Source organism: Phaseolus vulgaris, chromosome 1 (genome assembly GCF_051622355.1).
Source record: "Phaseolus vulgaris cultivar YP4 chromosome 1, ASM5162235v1, whole genome shotgun sequence".
In the NCBI taxonomy this organism is placed as follows: Eukaryota; Viridiplantae; Streptophyta; class Magnoliopsida; order Fabales; family Fabaceae; genus Phaseolus; species Phaseolus vulgaris.
This window is the reverse complement of record NC_143498.1, coordinates 51,349,525-51,368,613: the sequence shown is the minus strand read 5'-3', so window position 1 is coordinate 51,368,613 and position 19,089 is coordinate 51,349,525. Positions and strand designations below refer to the sequence as shown.

General features: G+C 35.8%; 1 protein-coding gene across 1 annotated transcript; it reads right to left on the bottom strand.

Moving 5' to 3' along the window:
• Positions 1-222: 222 nt before the first annotated feature.
• Positions 223-19,089, bottom strand: LOC137814859 (Transducin/WD40 repeat-like superfamily protein). Its single transcript, XM_068617783.2, has 21 exons — positions 18,501-19,089; positions 18,335-18,419; positions 17,710-17,749; positions 17,377-17,619; positions 16,401-16,500; positions 16,233-16,307; positions 11,498-11,596; positions 10,996-11,112; positions 10,783-10,898; positions 10,563-10,662; positions 9,852-10,210; positions 9,231-9,555; positions 8,445-8,656; positions 6,969-7,187; positions 5,492-5,678; positions 4,693-4,937; positions 3,183-3,275; positions 2,986-3,087; positions 2,481-2,865; positions 1,192-1,329; positions 223-1,122 (listed from the first exon to the last, which is right to left on the bottom strand). Exons 1-21 carry the CDS (start codon positions 18,630-18,632, stop codon positions 466-468), a joined length of 4,029 nt encoding a protein of 1,342 aa, XP_068473884.1. The 5' UTR covers positions 18,633-19,089; the 3' UTR covers positions 223-465.

The following is a 19,089-nucleotide window of genomic DNA, read 5'->3' as shown; positions in this document are numbered from 1 at the left end:
GTCTCTCAGATACCTAGTCAGAAATGACCACATTAAAGAAGGACGTCACAACAAATGGCAAGTGAGTAAAAATATATAAATAAATGCACATAGAATGCAATGGATGGGTACAATTGTATATGGAAATCCTTAAACTGTTACAGCCCATTGAGCTAGAGAGACTGACATTCAAATTATAAATTTTAGAACAGCAAAATTTAATTTCAGTCAACAAAAAATTCAAAACAGAACGAAAAAAAAATCTCGAAATGTCACAATCACAGAATATGAGACAACATCGTGTAGCTCAGTACCATTTTTTACAAAAATTGAGGAAAGAGGGGAAACACAGCTGCTCGGTACAATTTACCTTTGGAGTTTTGCCTTGTTACAAACTAATATACTAGATTTCCTTCATCTGTAAACGATTTCTTTACAAAACATGAATTATAAATGAATTCATTTTCCAAGCGGTTGGTATTCCGATCATATAAAGGGATCATTTGAGGGAACTGTAGTTATTGTAGGCACTGCAGCTGTAGTTGGAGTAGAAGTCTCCAAAACCTCTGCTGCTACTGGAGGTGGTGGAACCTCTGGGGTTGCTGGATTGCTGGTAGACGCTTCTGCTTGACTAGTTTCACCATTAACATTTGGATCTCCGTCAATAGCTGATCCAGTGGTAGGAGCCCCATCGTCTACTGTGGTTTCACCTGATTCTTGTTGAGGTGGGGAAGCTACAGGAGCTGGCGTGGAGTCTGAGGAGGTAGACTCTGCTGGAGGTGGATCAGTAACGGATGCTGGTGTAGATTCAGGCTGCTGTGTAGCACTCTCTGGTGCAGCTGTGGTTGTAGGAGGTGCTTCCAGTGCCAACTGCTTTTCTGGGGGTTGTTGGGAATTCTGTGTAGCAGAAGCTGGTTTTTTCTGGATGGAAATAGGAGCATTAAGAGACATCATCCCCGGAGGCAGGATTTCAATAGGCGCTTTCTTCCCAGCATCTGCCAAACTCGTGAGCTTAGGCTCCTCAAGAGAAGCTAAAAACGCAGCTGCGGCATCTGTCTTCTGAGATGGGGTAGGTTCAATCTCTCTCTGTAGCGCTTGGTTCCAAGCCTGAACTAAGTTCTTCAAAGTTGGACGTCCATGTGCCTGGAAATAACAAGGTCAGACTATAGTACTAAATTGAGGGATCAAGTGGTTGTAAGTAATAAATCATACATGAGAATGAAGCACGGCCTCTGCCAGCATTCCAGTGTCCTGCCATGCTTTCTCCATCAGAGCATTGTCACCCAAAACAGCACCAGCGAATGCTGCTTCCCGTCCCAAGCCAAGGGTGACTAAGTTGTTTACCAAACCCTGCAGTGCAAGAACATATTCCTAAGTTTATGATTAAAAACAAAAAAACAGCAATAAAACAAAAGAGCCCAAGAAGACAAGTTATTTCAAAGAAAGACGAATGCATGCCATCTCAAATAGTCATATTAGCATAGATATGTGTTAAGTTCAAAAAAAGAAAGGGAAATTTAAAACATCAATGGAACAAATGTCAGTCCTTTCTTTTTCATCAAACTATGAGCTGCCTAGAAACCAAAAGTAGCGATGATCATGGCCAAAAAGTAGAGAACATTTAGTAGCTAAATTGACATGCAATCCTAACACATTCCATTTTGTGCATGAATCATATTTTGTTTTTGGTGAATCATGGATCATATTATTTTTCTAATAAATAAAAGATGCCTAAGACTGTCTAACAATAGACGAATCATGGATCATATTATCTATTCGCCACAAGAACAAACCCAGCAAAAGCAATCTTTCAGGGTATAGAAGCAATATAAACATTTCAACGTCTAATATGTACAAAAAAAATGGCAGATACCCAAAACAGTGGTTAAAATGGATAATTAACTATGTATTTTGTAGGGGCAGATCTTATTAATTATAGCCAAACAATATGTAAAAAAGCCATTTTTCCTACCACATATTTTTAACATCCTAACCCCCACCCTCTATTCACTGATTTCATAATTTATTCCATCTATGTTTGTTTCTCCTATAAAAACCAGTTCTTCATTCAAATTTCTTTTATTAGTAATCATAAACCTCTCTATCTCTCTCACATTACACATGCTAACATGCACACACTTCTATAAGAATAAATAATTAACTGACTTGACCATATTTGGCACAAAAGAATACAAGTTGGTGCTACTAATGCCTTGTTATACTCAAATCACTTCTGACCATCACTAGTATATATATAGAAGAACAGGCATTAATATTATCGCTACAACATATAATATTTATCTTAGCATCATTAACAAGAAACCAGCCTAAACCCTAAACACAAAATAATCCAGCCGCATTTAGGTATAAAAGCAAGCAACCAATCCGTGTAAGGAAATTTACTTCCAGAAAGACGGACACCAAATGAATTAACAAGAAACCATGCATCAAACAACCAATAAGAAGAGGAACGGAAGTGCAATATTAAGAAGACTGCCTACACTTAGACGAGTCAACTCTCCATGATTTGCAAGACGTAATGCTAATCCTCTCAATTCATGACCTTCTAAAGCACCTTTCACCGAACCTGCTGTAGCTAACCTCTTGAGAGCCTCACGGGCTATTTCACTCTGTGCAGTAGCATCTGCAGCGTCAATAAGATCCAAGAATTCTTTCGCAAATTTCACTATACCCTGAACACCTTCTACCATATCTTGTTTTTTATCTGATATTTTCTCTTGTTTTTTATCTGATAAATTAAGAATGTCATTCAAACCAAGCCCAGGTGTATCATCTTGTCCTATATCCCGGCTGTTACTCATGGTAAGAAGACAATGAAGAGCTCTTTTCAAATCATTGCTCTTCATTGCCAAATCAAACTCCAACCTGCAGAACACAAACATCAATATGTTTTTGGTCTAACCATACCCTGCCATAAGGAGTACACAAATAATAAGAAATAACATTAAAATTGCAGGGTCTTTGTCTCTAAGCATATAGCAATACCTCTTTGATATTCCAGGCAAATGAAGTGCTTCAGTAGCATAGCCCATTCCTAGCATAAATTGTGCTAAATCATCATGGTGTTCTCTTCCAAGTCTACTTGCCCTGTTTCAAAAAGTATAATGTGAGATATACACATATATCTGAATTATTAATAAGCAATGATTATGGAGAAAGAGGGAGATAAAGAAATCAAATACCATTTTACTGCACTAACAGCATCTCCGTAAGCAGCAAGGCATCGGCAGCGAATACCAGGATGACTCAAGGATAAGGCATGGGCACACATGTACCTAAAACAACCAGATATCAATAACATCATTCTCGAAACCAGTATCCGATGCAAAGGAAATAATCTTAAATTAGACATTTATAGAAATGCACACGTTAACTATGTCACTTAAAGCTAGCCAGAGGCCAGAGCTACGACAAAGAAAAAGCCAACATTATGTGGAATTGGTTGGCTACTCTAAATAGAAAGGCATAAAATCTAGTATTCCTTTAAACACATTTAATAAGTGCATAAATACATGTCTTTAATAAGTGCAACTCCAACACCAACTTTCTCCTTAATACATTTTATCCCTGATCACATAATTTCTTGTGTGGCTTCTCATTCACCGTGGTTTTCTCTAACAAGTGCATACCATTATAACTAGGTGTTGACTTCTCAAGGTTTAACTAAACAACATTAAAACTGTCCTGAGTTTTGGACATTTACTTTTCGGTGCATTTTCATCTAATTGGAAGGGGCATCAGTATGCAAAGGGCTTGTTGCTAGTGAAAATCTAAAAGGGCGGATTTCATAGGAATACAAAGTAATTTCATTAAATCATTGAGGGAGAAAGATAGGCCTACTTTATCCTAATGTGAAAGCACTGCATTAAACTGAATTATACATTGATGGGGAAAGCAGAACTGAAAACTCCATAAAAAACAGATCACACTAACTGCAATACGAACAACACTTATGGACAAATTAAATGTTACAAAGGTGAAGGAGGACCACTTGGGGTGCTTCCATCAAATGGTCTCACATTGATTATAAAGGGGAAGTTTTGGTTCTTATTAAGAATAAAGAAAACAAATATAGGACTAATATCCCTTGTGTAAAATACACACATAAATAAAGTTGTTTATTTATAGATGGAAATAATAACAGAATAACATAAATTATGGGCTAAGCTCGTTACATTTCAACCGTTCTGATTGGATGTAAGCAGTTGTAGCATTTAGGATTGTACTAAAAGCATTGAAATCATTAAATACTAATTATTAAACTATAACAAAGAGAGAGGCACCACTGAGCTAAAATAGTGTATTTTTGAGACAGCTTAATCGTTTTATTTATATTGAGAAAATAGAATCAATACAATAGAAGATATTTAATATCCTCTCACAGTAAAGATATTATACGAGAATAAAGAAAATGTTACTGATAATACATATATAATCTAGATATTCTTAATTATATAGGATCTGCTCTTTATTTCTGTAGTTATAATAGTAACCAGTGGAAATAATAAACTGCAGGAGCAAATGAAAGATTGGAAATTTAGGATCAAAGGAAATAGTTTAATACTATGGGTGAACTTTTTTTTATGCATATAAATACAGCCTGCTGAGTGCAGATCACTTGATCAATTCATTATTTTCCTAGCCCATTTCCAAGTTTAAACATACATGTGTATCTGCAAAAGTTCTAACTACCTGTCAATTAGCCAAAGAACTCCATCCTTGACACCTACAACTACAAGAGGCCCAACTGGACGTTTCTGCTCCATTGGAAAACGGGTAACTGCCACAGACACACCCCCACCTCCAACTGCCACCTCACCTGCCTTTCTCTCTTCTGCTGCCGTCCAAGAGTCATCACCATCAACTCTAGATTGTTTCGGTAATGTTAAGAAAGGTGGCACTGAAGGAGCATGCTGAAATGAAGCCAACCGAACCACCTACAGCCATAACAAGAAATTCCTTTACGTTTTTGTGAGAGAAAACAAATTCCAAAGAGAAACTACAAATATCTTTACTTTTAGTATGAGATAGTAAGCAGTGTACATAAAAAATAAAAAGAGTGCAACATGTAGACACCAGGGAATTGAGAACTAAAAAAGATTTGCCTCTGCTCTCAAATTTCTCTCAGAGACATTATTTGAATAATTTGGAGCATAGTTCAGCACAAAACCAGGATCATACTTTTGAATTTAATTTGTCCATCCATGTAAAAAGTAAACTTGAGAAAAACAGACATATTCATTACAACCTCAAAAAATGAAGAGAATTAATAGCTAATCCAAGATTTACATTACACCAAAATGTTAACAGAAGAAGGTTAAAGGAGACATTCTCATTACCCACTCCCATCTAAAATTTTCATGTGAATTTCTTCCATCAACCCTTATCAATCATATCCAGGAACTAAATATTAAATTTGGGAAAAGACAAAAAAGACCATGAATGTTTGCAATTATTTTCATAGATGATAAAAAGTTGAAGCTTTTGCGACCTGCAACATCGGTGGCCTCAATGCTATTCTTTCTTCTTTAGTAGACTGAGGACCTTCTACACTAATTAGTGCTAACTCTCCGTGCTCTGCAACAGCTTTTGCCTGCGCTTCTTTCATCTTCTGCTCTTCTTTCATCTTCCTAGTTTCAATGTCAATTTGGGCAATCCCTGCGTCCACAAAAACAATTCTGAAAAGCAAAACATATTAGTAAAGGTAAAATGAATACGAATTATGGACACTGCTATCTTTATCTTTAATTACTACTATCATTGTTTCTTGGAGAAAAGGGTGAAGGATAAGGATGAAGAGAAGTGTTTGGGCATCAAGTATGTCAGACCATTTCCTTTTTGCATTCATAATGAAGAACTGATAAGATAAAACAAAGTTAAAGATGAAGTGCATCCGTGCATGCTTTTTTTATTGAAGATATAGTTTTGGTAAATGGTCATTGATGAGAAATGCTTTGAAAGACCAAAGGGTGCCAATTGATTACATTTAGAACAAATATAGCATAGATGGAATTTATGGTTAATCAACAAAGAGTAGTGAAGATAATCTAGGAAGAAAGAACTGACCATGAAGAAGTACCAAAATCTAGAGCTTCATTGATTAAGGGGTCTATTCTACTAAAGCACAAAAGGCCAGATACTAATGTCACACAATCATATAATATCTAAAAGAGGAGAGAGGAAGATGAGAAGTTCATCAGGGTATGTCTGATTATAAAGGTTTATTAAACAAAGGAACCTTCTATAGAAACACAACCAAACAAATTAAACTCCACTAAATGGAAATCATGCTAGATAGTTGTTTTGTTGGGATGAGCCCGAATTAGGAAATCCAAACAAGCGAAGTCCGGCATAGTGTTCATATTTAGACTTCTTAGAGAAATACAAAAGAATTAGAATGAATTTGAGAGAGTGAATTTCCCTCTCTTAGGATCTCATTTATAATAACTTTGGATACATTAGATGCAATGTATGAGAGGGAAGAAAAGAGAATATGAAAAGATATATCTAAGAACTAGGTATAGTACAAAGCACATTTACAATAAATTCTATTTAAGACTAGTTATTCTAACAAGACTAATCTAGTTAATATTTTGTTAACTGTTAAAGGATATATTTGTTAACCATTAAAGGTATGTTTGAAACCCTGTTAGGTCACCTTCAAAGCTAAATCACTGCAGGAGTCTTTGAAGGTGCATAGGAAAGTGGGAATTGGAAAGGCAAACACACTCTAAGGCATTTTTCAAAACAGTATATATGTTCATGAATATTTCCTAAATCATGACTCTCCCTTTTCTGTCTTTGGTTATGAGTAGATGATACTTGGGCCTATTGGGGGCTAGACAAATTGATAATGTAGAACACATTCTGTCATTTCCACTTTCTAAACAACTAAAGTAAACCTACAAAAAATAATGGAGCACATTAAACAAAAAAATTATAAAAAGGACCAAAATATAAAGGCTTACTCGATAGTAGTTGGGGTAGCCACAAATAGTTGCCTCCTGTGCCAAACAGCACTGGTTGCATATGGGATTGCAACATCTCCCAAATATCTATATTGAGGGCGCAAAGAAGATATGACTATGTATTGCTGGTATGCAAATGCACAGTACTCAACGGTTTGGTCCCAAGCAGTCCATTCTGGTTGAGGAAGAAGGTCCCCCACTGGCTGGAATGTCTCCCAACTGAATCACAAACAAAATTATAATAGCAATGTCAATGTGAAGAAAACTTGTGAACTTGTAGTGGTAACCTCAAAAAAACTAATAGAGCTTAAAAGTAATAATAGCATTCAACTTCGTACAAATGAAATGCAATCACAAGTTTAACAGCCAAACAAAAATTGCAATAAATAAACATAATTTTCAGCTTCGGAAATGTAATTTAAGTAAAATCATCAATCCGTAAGCATCGTAGTGTGTCAAACAAGGTGTCTCAATACATTCCAATGAGCTGGAGAAGAGGAAAATTCTCACAACTGAGAGATGATACATATTTGAAGCTGATTTTACTTTAAAGGGGAAAAGGTTGATGAATTGAACTATGTTACTTAGAACTTAACATTCATTTGCTGCTTTGAGAATCCCATCTTTTACACTGCCAAGAAAAATGTCATTGGAAGTAGTAACACCTTTTTAAATTCCTTTATAATTACAAAAGTTTTATCCCATTATACGAGGTCGGTTACATGGATCACACAGAGTCATTTGACTAAGTTGAACACCAAATCTTCAAAGATATTATTTACCATGTTACTAGCATTTGAGCCCTTGGGAAACTCACCCTAAAAAGCTAACTATTAAGGGAGGACAACCAAACACTTAAATATTCCGCTGGGCATCCCAAACGACTCAATTTGGGACTTAGGTACCACATAATACCATAGTCTCTATCATAGCACCATCCCTAAGAGTTGATGTCTCAGAGACTTTCATTCTACAATATTTCACTCAATGATACTTCACTTAACACCCTTATCGAACAAAATCCTGTAGGTAGCCCTTTCCGAGATCCTGACAGTAATTCTAATATGAATTAATAAGCATTCGAGCCCTTAGGAAACCACCCTACAAAACTAGCTATTAAGTAGGGTAAACCAAACACTTAAATACTCCACCCCAAGCATCGCTTACTACTGTGTGACTTGGGCAACCCATAAAGTCCCTACCACCATGAAATCCCTCTTAACAACTTCCTCCAATGTTCTTCTGGGTCTCAATCCCTTTTCACAGAATTAAAACCATGCAATCTACTTTTCCAGTGGCTTTCTTTATGTGTCCTAATCACTATAACCAAATTTCTGTCATGTTTTCCTCAATAGGTGCTTAGCATTCTCACGATTTCTACTATCAACTTTTTCTCTTGTTGACCCTTTAGAGTCCAACATTCATATATTATCTCAAATAAAAATTATGTTTGTGTTGTACGTTTATAAATTTCACCTGTATAACTGGAAGTTTTGAGGTGCTGCTGTGGTTGGAGGTCTATTTGAAGAAAATCCATCATCATAAGTAGTAAAAGAAGAAACACTGCTTCCATAGCCTGATAAGGGCATAGACTGGATTGTTGAAATAGCTGTGGCAGCAATAGGACTGACTCTCCTAGATGTTCGATACGCAACACCGAGCAGTGCTCCTCCACGCAAACCAATGACCTAAAAGGGGTATATGAATTAAAAAGAGGCACCATAACATTCAAATTTGTGGTTCCTGCTTCCACTGACAATTTCTCTGAGGAATAAAATCCATAAAGGTCATAATATCTTCATATGGAAAATCAAGTAAACTTCTCATCAGAAGAGAAATGGATTTATCTAGAAGATTAAAAAATCTTAAATTTATTTATTTACATACTGCAGCCTATTTCATTCAGAGTAGGTGAACATTCAACACAACATTTTTACATGAACAGTAAACACAAAAATACAAGAGAATCATTTTATACGTTTCTATACATAACTTATCAGTGGGCATTCATCTATCAAGAGCTCACGCCCACCTTCCCCTTTTTCATATACACATTTAAGAAAACAATAGTGTTCTCTGTAGTGGCTATCAATTAAAATAAACATGATCTGAGATAAATAATTTCTTAATTATTGTCATTCATTTATTATAAAAATTTGCAGAAATTTTATTTGTAAGAATGGAAATTATCCAATGCTAGGTTCCTATGACAACCTTCACTTTTTTAAAAGGAAAATTTTTAAGACTGGGAAAGAATCTTACTGGTTCACTGCGTGCGCCAACGGACCTCATTAGTATGTTTGATGTACCATCATCTAACAAGATGCGGACTTGAACAGAAGCTGTGGAAGCAGCAGCAGCAGCTGCTGCTGCTGCTTGTGCTGCAGCAGCTTCTTTGGCTCTTTTTGATGAACTACCCTTTGGAATTATAGGAAGTCTAGGAGGTAATGTTGATTCCAATATAGCAAATCTGTCACGACAAGTATCCCATGCCAGAAGCCTTGCACTTCCAGAGTCAACAATTGACCAATCACTAACCTTGTAGACAGAAAAGTAAGGAATATCTGGCCAAACAATTGCTAGATACCTGTAAACATATGATGCTGTAAGAAAGCAACAGAAAGCACACTCCAATTTCACAAACTAAACTAGAAGAGGAAACATAATCATAGAAAGACCTGGGCAAACAACCACACAGTAAAGGCAGCATTTATTGAGTTATCATGATACATACGGAATACCTTTATGTGTCCTATATTCTATAGAAAAAATCAAAGCCACTGAATTAAATTATAGAACAAAATATTAATTAATTTTTAATTACAAAAATTTAGAAGAAAAAAAAATAGAGCAGTGCAAAAGTCACTGTTAGAGGCAACTTACTTTCCTGAACTGCTGACAGAAAGAACTGAGTACGAATCATGAGGAACAGGAGTACTAATGTGCTTTTTCCCCTGCTTGACAGGTAATGGTTCAAAAAAGTCTCCCTTGGGTCTTCCTGTTTCTGACAAGGAACTGTTATTTCCAAGAGATGGATTTGCAGAGTTGTTTAACTGAAAATTTAATAGCTTCAATTCCCTTTCAATTACAAATACAGCTGAATGCTCTCTACTGTCTGCTGGAGTTAGTAGTGGAGCTACAGGTGGAAGAGATCTAGCATCAAACTCACAGATAATAACACCAATGTTGGTTCCAGTAGCAACAAGATGTGGCTGCAAAGTATGTGTAACCATACAATACACCTGCCACAAAAATCAGAGACAATATTGAGTTTGACTAGACTAAACATAAAGAATTGGAATTTGGGGAGAGAGTGATGAGGGCTTGAAATTCAGTTTATAAAGAGAGGATTTTTTTTCTCCCAGGTATGATAAGCATATTCTACAACATACAGAACTGATGACAAGATTTTGTTACACTTGGTTTTTATCTATCCTGGCCACCATTCATAATTGTTGTTCTTAAAATCTTTGAATGCTTTGATATATATTCATATCATTCTAAGTTGGATACCTTAACAAAAAATACTATGTCAATTCAGAAATCAGAATAAAAAAAGGTGATGAATGATAACCAACTAATCAAACCACATACCCTCAATTTCTTATTAGGAGCAAGGGCGTTTGGAGGAAGAACTGAGGTCAATTCACACAATGGCCTCGTGAGAGCAGAATAAGTGGGATGTTCGATTGCCCTAACAAAAGTTTAAATTAAAATTCTTAATATGCATAATGAATATAGTGCATCATCACATTATCAAATAAAAAACAATTAAGAAACTTAAAGCCACCAAAGGAAAAAGAAAACTACATACCATATGTGAGAATCTTTGACGCAGGTTAGAATGTCAAGGTTTGGAGCTCGAGGATGGCACCAAGAAGCTACACTATGGCAAGCCAATTTGGGAACTGGCTTTATACGCCGCAGCTCCTGAGGATCAAAGGCATTTTTAAGCTAAGTCTTTCTAGTTACCAGGAGAATTTTCAGAAAATTTAAAATTATCCAGGCATTAGCAGCACTACAACACCTTAAAGGACACAGTGTCCCATATGGCTAATGTCTTATCTGCACCAATTGTGATTAGCTGAGGAGCACCTCCCATTACCCTTGACAACTCAACTGCCACAACCCCTCCATCATGTGCCTGGATGCAATAAGAGGTATCATTAACCAATGAAATGTCTATGCACAGAATCAGCATGAATCATACAGAATAGAATAATAAAGTAGAAAAAAAGAAGGGGAAAAAAAGCTGCGCATAAATTAAAAAAAAAACATTTTATTTGCCTCAATGTAAGTTTGCATTTTGCCTTGTGCACAGATTTTAGACGTTCCTTTCTACTATTATTTGATATTTATCTCATACTTCCTTTCAATTTCATTCTCACCTTCCAATGTAGAATGTAACTGCTTGAACAGCAAAGAGGAAATTGGAACTGTAACTAGTCCACAACTAACAATGACTTGTTTTTTCACCAATTATTGAATTGAATGGGCAGAGAGGAGTTAAAATGAGGAGAAGAGCGTACTTTCAAACTCAGCTTGGGTACAAGTTCACGTGAATCCTGTCCGTGGTCAGCACTCCAAATTATGAGCAATCCATCACTAGCGCCCGAAACCAGAAGAGCCTGAAAGCCAACAGACATCCACCCCCAATTGAAATTTCATACCAAAATACAAAAGCAACTTCCAACAATAAATGCAAAATATAGACATAACCCAGTCATGCAAAACCTGCAAATGCATTTAACATATTAAACAGCAATTGTAATTTCCAAATAAAATATCTTGATGGACATGGTGCTGCCATAAAATGAAACTTCTGCAATAGTGTTGGAAATAGTAAGGCAAGTACAAACCTACAACACCAATATAAGTATAACCCAAAGACATTAGAAAAAAATGGAAAAAAAGTCTTTCAAAGCTAGACAGCATTAGCATCAAATAATCCAGATTGATCCCCAAAGAAACACCCACCTCAAATCCTTGAGTGTGCAATCAAATAGACATATGTACAAATAAACTAATAGAAGAATCTTAAGCAAAAGGTCTCTTATTGGAAACAGATAGGAAATGAAACGGGAAGGGTGGATGCTGGTTGGGTTGGTGGATAAAAGCAGATGAAGGGGTGGGGGAAGGGATGTTTAGAGGAAGGAAGCGGATGGAGGAGTCGGGAGGAGGAGTGAGATTGGTGCATGAGAAAGTTTGGCCGGGGTAAGAAGGCTTTCTCTATTGTACAAACAAAAATAAATAAATATTATCAAGCAAAATGAAATAAATGAATTGATAAAATAGAAATGTGCAAGCTAATATACAAAGAAATTAATATTTTAAATCGAGATAAATGTAAATAAAAAAATATAAAGACGGGATCAATGTGGAATCTATTTTAAGTTCTTAGGTTGCATTATTGGAATGAAATTTTGTTATAGATCTTAAATCTTATATGCCATTGAGGACCATGTTAGGATTCCAAGTGAGTTAGTGTCCACATTGAGTAAAAATGAGATAGATGAACAATATCTAAAAAAGAAGACCAACAAACTCATTGCCTCAAGGTTTGGGTTGGAGGTGGTGTCTTGGTCTCTTATATGGAATGATTGTGGCACATTGGTGTCGAATCTCCCTAGTGTTTCCCCTTGCAAGAACCTAACAAATTGGTGTGACAAACGCAGAAAGAACACGTGAGTGGTTGAATAATCCTGGATTTGAGAATTCCTTCAATCAAAAGTCTTCCTAGCAAGGGTTTCAGGTAAGTGTCTCGTTGTGTGGTAAACGACATTACACGTGGATCACCGTTGCTGCTCAAGGGGAAGTACCGCACCTGAAGGGGAAATTATTAGGATTTTAAGTGTGATTTTGTGTCCCACATTAAGTAGGAATGAACAAGAGGAGTAGTATATAAGAAGAAGAAAAAAAACCACAAATTTATTGCCTTAAAGTTTTAGGTTGAAGGTGATATCTTGGTCTCTTATATGGAATGCTCGTGGCCCATTGGTGCTAAACCTCTGCATCGTTTACCCTCCCAAGAGCCTAACATACCGCCATAAGTAACTTGAACCTAAACTTTGTTCTCTATTGGAGATGCTTTCTCTAAGATTAAGACTCTTGTTAGAACAATGATAATCAATATCAATATGATATATTTGTGCATGAGCTGAAGGCTTTATTCTATCAATTTTAGAAATTTAAAGGGTAGAATACATAATGTATTTCAATGTTTCTTCCTTTTTGGTGAGAGTGTCTTACAAAGAGGATTTAGGTATAACTTAATCTTACAAAATGAGCTTGCAAGATGAGATTTACATTCACTTATATACTATAATTTGGTCATATCTATAGTCGATGTGGATCTCCAATATACTGTCCACGAGGACTGGACATCTCAAATGTGAGACTAAATATTTGTAGGTGAACTGATAGCGGTTCAATAGTCGGTGACACAATAAGCTTAACAAACCTTACAAGGATAAACTCTAATAAAATCTTAAAAAATGAGTTTTAAACCTAAATCAACCTTACAAAACTAACATTTTAGATGAAATTTGCATCCATTTATATCTTATAATTTGGCCATATAGATCTCCCAACAAAATTTGTAGTACTTGGTTTAGCTAATGGAAGAATCTAGAGCCAGAGTTCTCTTATTCCTTATCTTCATTGAAAAACAACTTTGGTTGTAGCATTTGTGGTTTTCTGCTAATGTTTCCATCTCTAATCTCGCATCGTCGGAAAGTAGCGATATTGGTGGATTGCGTTGGATCGTCGTTGTAAATAGCAACTTGTGTGGGAGTGGCATTTCTTGCAATGCAAGTATGATGTTCCTCAAAATAGCACCCCTCACAGGCTCGACAATGCCTTAACAACCTTGACGTTCCTCACGACAATGCCTTCCTTGGCCAACATGTACCTCGAATCGATGTTCCTCATGGTTATGCCTTTCATGGCCTTGACGACCTCACGACGACATTTGCGGCTACGTTTTTTTGCGGCCAGCCCTCTTACAGCCTTGACATAACTCAAAACGATGCCTTTTTGGGCTTGAGATAGCAGCGGTGCCTCTCGTAGTCTTGATACTCCTGCTAATGCCTCCCACAGCAACACCTCTTGCAGCACCTTGAGTAAGTTTTTAGGTTATTTATTGTGTTGGGATCCATTAGTCGATTTTAGAACTCAAAAACTTAAGCCCGATATTATTCTTTCAAAGCCACAATACATAAGTCAAGAAACTTTGCAAACATCATGATTGCCTCTCTTCCTTTGATGAAAAACTATCATTGCCTAAAAACATCTAGAAACCATGTTCAAATATCATCGTGACTACCTTTCTTCCATAGATGAAAAAATGTCTCAACCTGCTCTCCTTTGGTTAAAATATTTCACAATTGCAGCTCTGCCTTCACCAAAACATAGAAACTTATACTCTCCCAATGATGTCATAAAAAGGTATCCAATCTAACTATCTATATATTTGTTCATTAAGTTAGTGATTTTGAAACTCAAAACAAAAAACTAACTCAATGTAATATAGTTTGGTTAGTTATTTGCCTTTGTGGAACATCATTGGTGAAAGGTGAGACAAGCAACTTCATATGCCTTTGCAAGATGTAGGCTATTTCCTTAACCCTAAAATGCATTATCATCCTGTTTGGAAGTGAAACAAGGTCTAATGGAATGTCTAACAAGAACGGTGAAGGATAAGGATGAACAAATACTTATTGATGTTCAAATTGATAATTTCAAAAAACTAGCTAAATATTTTTGTTGTCGATTGACTACTAGGTCAATTATGTTGATGAGCATCCAAAACTTAAAAAATTTGTTATTCATGTATTGAGCTTGACATGTAGCTCCTCCGGATGTGAGTGTAATTGAAGTTCCTTTGAGATGGTAAGTTAATATTAAAATATATCTCTAGAATAGAATTACTAGTCTACTACTTGCTTACCATATTTGTCTTTGCATTTGATTCGGGCCACACAAAGAGAAGAAATGAAATAGGCTAAAGCAAACCACAATGGATGATGTTTTTTTGTTATGGTTAATTCAAAATTAGCTAAGAAAAAGCAAACAAGAAACCATATTCAAATTAATATTGATGATTTTTCATCCAATGATGAGTGGATTATGGAAGATGAGCATGAGCAAACTGAAACATTAGGTTTGGATGTAGACAACTTGGATTTGGATGAAAACTTGGTTCTAGTCCAAGTTGAGGAGGATGAACTTTACATCAGCATGATTTAGACATGACTGGTTTGAATGGTGAAGGAGATCGAAATGATGGAGTTGAAGGTCTTTATGGAGAAGATGAATTTAACTTACAAGATTATTTGCTTTATAGATTATTATTTTGTTACTAGGACAAAATTGGAAATAGAATGGAGCATCAGTTTACTGTTTGTAACTAGGTTGGAGTTGTTTCTACATAACTAGGATGTGGTGTTTACAACTAATGATTTACTATTTTATATATTTATTATTTTATTTTTTTCTTGTTGATTTGAAGTTCAATTATGAATTTTGAGTGAAATATAAGGATTTTTGTTTGTCCATATATGAAATTCATAAAATTTGTATGATCTTAAGATCAATGTTACGATCTCCCGATTTACTATCCATATTTCCCTTTCCAATCTTGAGAAAGATCTTCAATTTGACTACCTTGTTTTTAAGGGATTTATGTTAGATATTCTATGGTAACGGAATAACTCCTTTTTGTGGGAACTTTTCTTTGTTTTCCTTTCTTTGCAATGGTCTTCCCAGTTTTAAGAGGTACCCTAATCCTCATCTATGGCTCTATCTTTCTATCCCAATGAAATGTCCTTTTATCAAAAATTAAATAAAAGAAAAGAAAGAATTTAGAAAATGTTCCCTTCAAATGAAATAAGCTCTTTTGAAGTGATACTCAAGACAGCATAAAATTACTAAGTTGGAAAATTTTGGCAAAATATAAAGCGACAATAAGTCCATTCAAATTCACAACCTGATTTTTCTGAAAAGAAATGTTACTCTATATAACCATGCTTGGCAAGGTAGCCACTAGAAAGGTCACGGATGTCACCTTGAACCTATTAACACAAGTCGGATCCAATGACTACCAATGCAGAATATAGGAAAAGGATAAGGGTGTAAGAGTAACAACACTATGTTAGAGCATATGTGAGGGATGAAAGAAAATCCTAACGAAGTTCCAAAAAATTAATGCAAGTAAAATACAATAAAGTAGAATAAGCTATTCTTCAGTTAGGAATCAAGAATCACCTCGCCAGAAGCAGCCATGAAGGACATCAAGCAAGAGATAGATCCTTTATGACCTCCAGTGTACCTTCGCACAAGCTGAAAGGAACAAACATATCACAAGATATGCTAATATTAATACTAATATTGAGAGAACACGTACAGATTAATATTAATATTTCATATGCCCACCTTCCATGTCATCATTGAGAGAACTCTAATGACACCATCTGATGCACCAAAAGCAACAAGAGGACCATCACCAACACCAGTTCTATAAAGGAACTCCATGCTGCAACAACATGTGAAATTGGAAAATTGGAACTCATACAGTGTGCAAAAATACTGTAAAGTATAATATGCAAACAAAATATGTATTCATCACAATTAATCAATTTACAACTATGATGCAGAATTATGTCATAGAACATGTAGTGACAAATTTCCATCAAGAATTGAGACAATTGGTAAAGCAGTTGTTTGATACATTTAAATGAAAAAGAGAAGATTTTTCATACTAAGGACTTTAATTTGTACAAAAAATAGAATTAGAATACCAGAAGAAAAGGTGGCAACAAATTATTGTCTAGGGAGAGAAATCACCATTTGGAATTTGGCCATTTATCCATGCATATGCACCTAGACATCCCTATACTTATATGCATGTCTCAATGATTGTTTCTGTGAAATGGATATGTTTGGTAGTGGGTAAGGCAACAATCTCACACAGTAGAGACCAATTAAAGAGCAATAAATTTTAATTTAGAAGTAAAATATTTTACATAATAAATTACCATAGCTTTATAAATGATTTAATTTAAGGGACCCTACAGAATGCAAATATTTTCCTTCCTTGATTGATTGAGCGTCTATAAGGTTGACATGATCTGGCATGAGCCAGGAAAGAATGCTCCTAACAAATAAGTATTTGCACAGTTTGATACAACATAAAATCTTTGCTCAAGTTGAAGAGCATCAAATTATATCAATGAAAACTTCACAGTCATAGAAGGAACAAGAAAAAGAATGACTCAGATACACATAACACAATGTATCACCATCTATCAGATAATAGGCTAAAACTATTTCCTTAATATATAGTGTTAGCAATTTTAGTATCAGTGACAGAGGAAGTTGAAGAACATTGAATAATGTAATAAAATCTTACCAAAGAAGGGACTTGTTATCAAGCTCTTGCTTTGGTACATCACGGCCACGCATTGTCACCAAGTCCAAAAATATAGCTTTGTTTAAACAACATATGACAAGAAAATGTCTCCCTTTTGTTGATGGAGCAGGAGAGCTAAAAGCTGAAGTGTGGACAGCTGTTGGAGCCTCAGCAGCTGCAGAACGATTATGCCAAAGTTGCCAAAAGCGTACATCATCATCATAAAAATTCACCTGCTTAACACTTTAAGGCAGTAAACAATCATGGTAAGTAAATTATACATAAAATAAAAGCCAGAAAAACTTATATAAACACAAAGCAAATGCATGTTACCTTCCTCCCCGAATGGCTTCCGTAGGCTTCCCTTTAGACTCTACCAAACAAAAAACGCAACATTAAAATTCTGTTAGCGGATCTTCATAGAAATGTGGACAGCTAGTAATAGCTCAGAAACAGTTTATCATGTTCTTTTTCATTTTGCATAAAATGAAATTCACTTTTAGTTGTTAAAATTTCCTAGAGTCTAATAATGTTAAGTAGCTAAGCTACAAATTCAACAACACGGTTACATCACCAAAACTAACCAGATGCTAAGTGCTAACATGAACAGAAATTTAAGCAATTCTCACTAAGAGACCAGGAAACTACAGTAAAACTAACCAAGAGCAGTATCATGGCTGGAGACTATTAGCATCGTAGCAATCAGACTCAGAAAATTTACCTAATTGAAGTTTTTCACTACTAAGAACGTAACAGTTTGGCAACCATGTATACTTAGTTAATTCCTTAAAAAAAACAACAAATGACAAGTACAATATCAATGCCAAAATCAACAAATCTATACGGATCACGATACTTAATTACAAAACCTCCATCAGAAGCAAATGCACCAGTCTATGTAATAGAACAACTGAACAATTCTGTATATTCATTGATAAAATTTTAAAGAGAATTGAACCTGTTTCTCCCTCGGCCAGCTTCTCCAACTTGGCGCCGACCAAACGCCGCTCGTCCACTCCACCAGCTTTCAACTCATACACCACCTGAATGAGGTTTAAATTAAAACACAGCAAACAAGAGAAAGCGTAAACGCTGAACCGATAAATTAAACAAGAGTCTTGTACCTGGCGGTGCTCCCAGTTCCAAACCGAAACTCGATCTGAATCATCGGCGGTAACCATCCATGGATGCGTCGGATGCAATTGGATCTTAACGATTTTTTCGTTCGTAGGCCGAAACGCTTTCAGACGCAGCATCTTCTCCTGATTCGAAAGCTAAATATAGTGGAAAAAATGAGCAATGACGGAAGAAAAAATAGCTCTCGAAAGTGGCCGAAATCGGAATCGCCTACTGGATTAGTTCGAATCTGTTCAGAATTTGAACTCCGTATAAATTTCGGAAATGTGCGTTCGCTGAGCGCACATTAATTGAACGGAGTTAGAAAGTTCCTCAGTCGTCAACAACCATGCCCCTCTTTCCGTTCTTATTTTCCGAGCAGCCGAACATGGAAGAGCAAAACCTCGTCCTATTTGAAGTAATATTTTCAGTGGTTAATTAGCACGGAGACTCGAAGTTGAATTCAAAGAATTGTCTCCGAGCAATTGCGCTTGTACAGTGAAGAAAAAACGAAGATCTATGCTCTCTCGTGCTTGTTCGTTGCTCTGGAATGTTTAAGCCTTCAAATTTTTTAGTTGTCTTTTTCTTTTTTTAAAT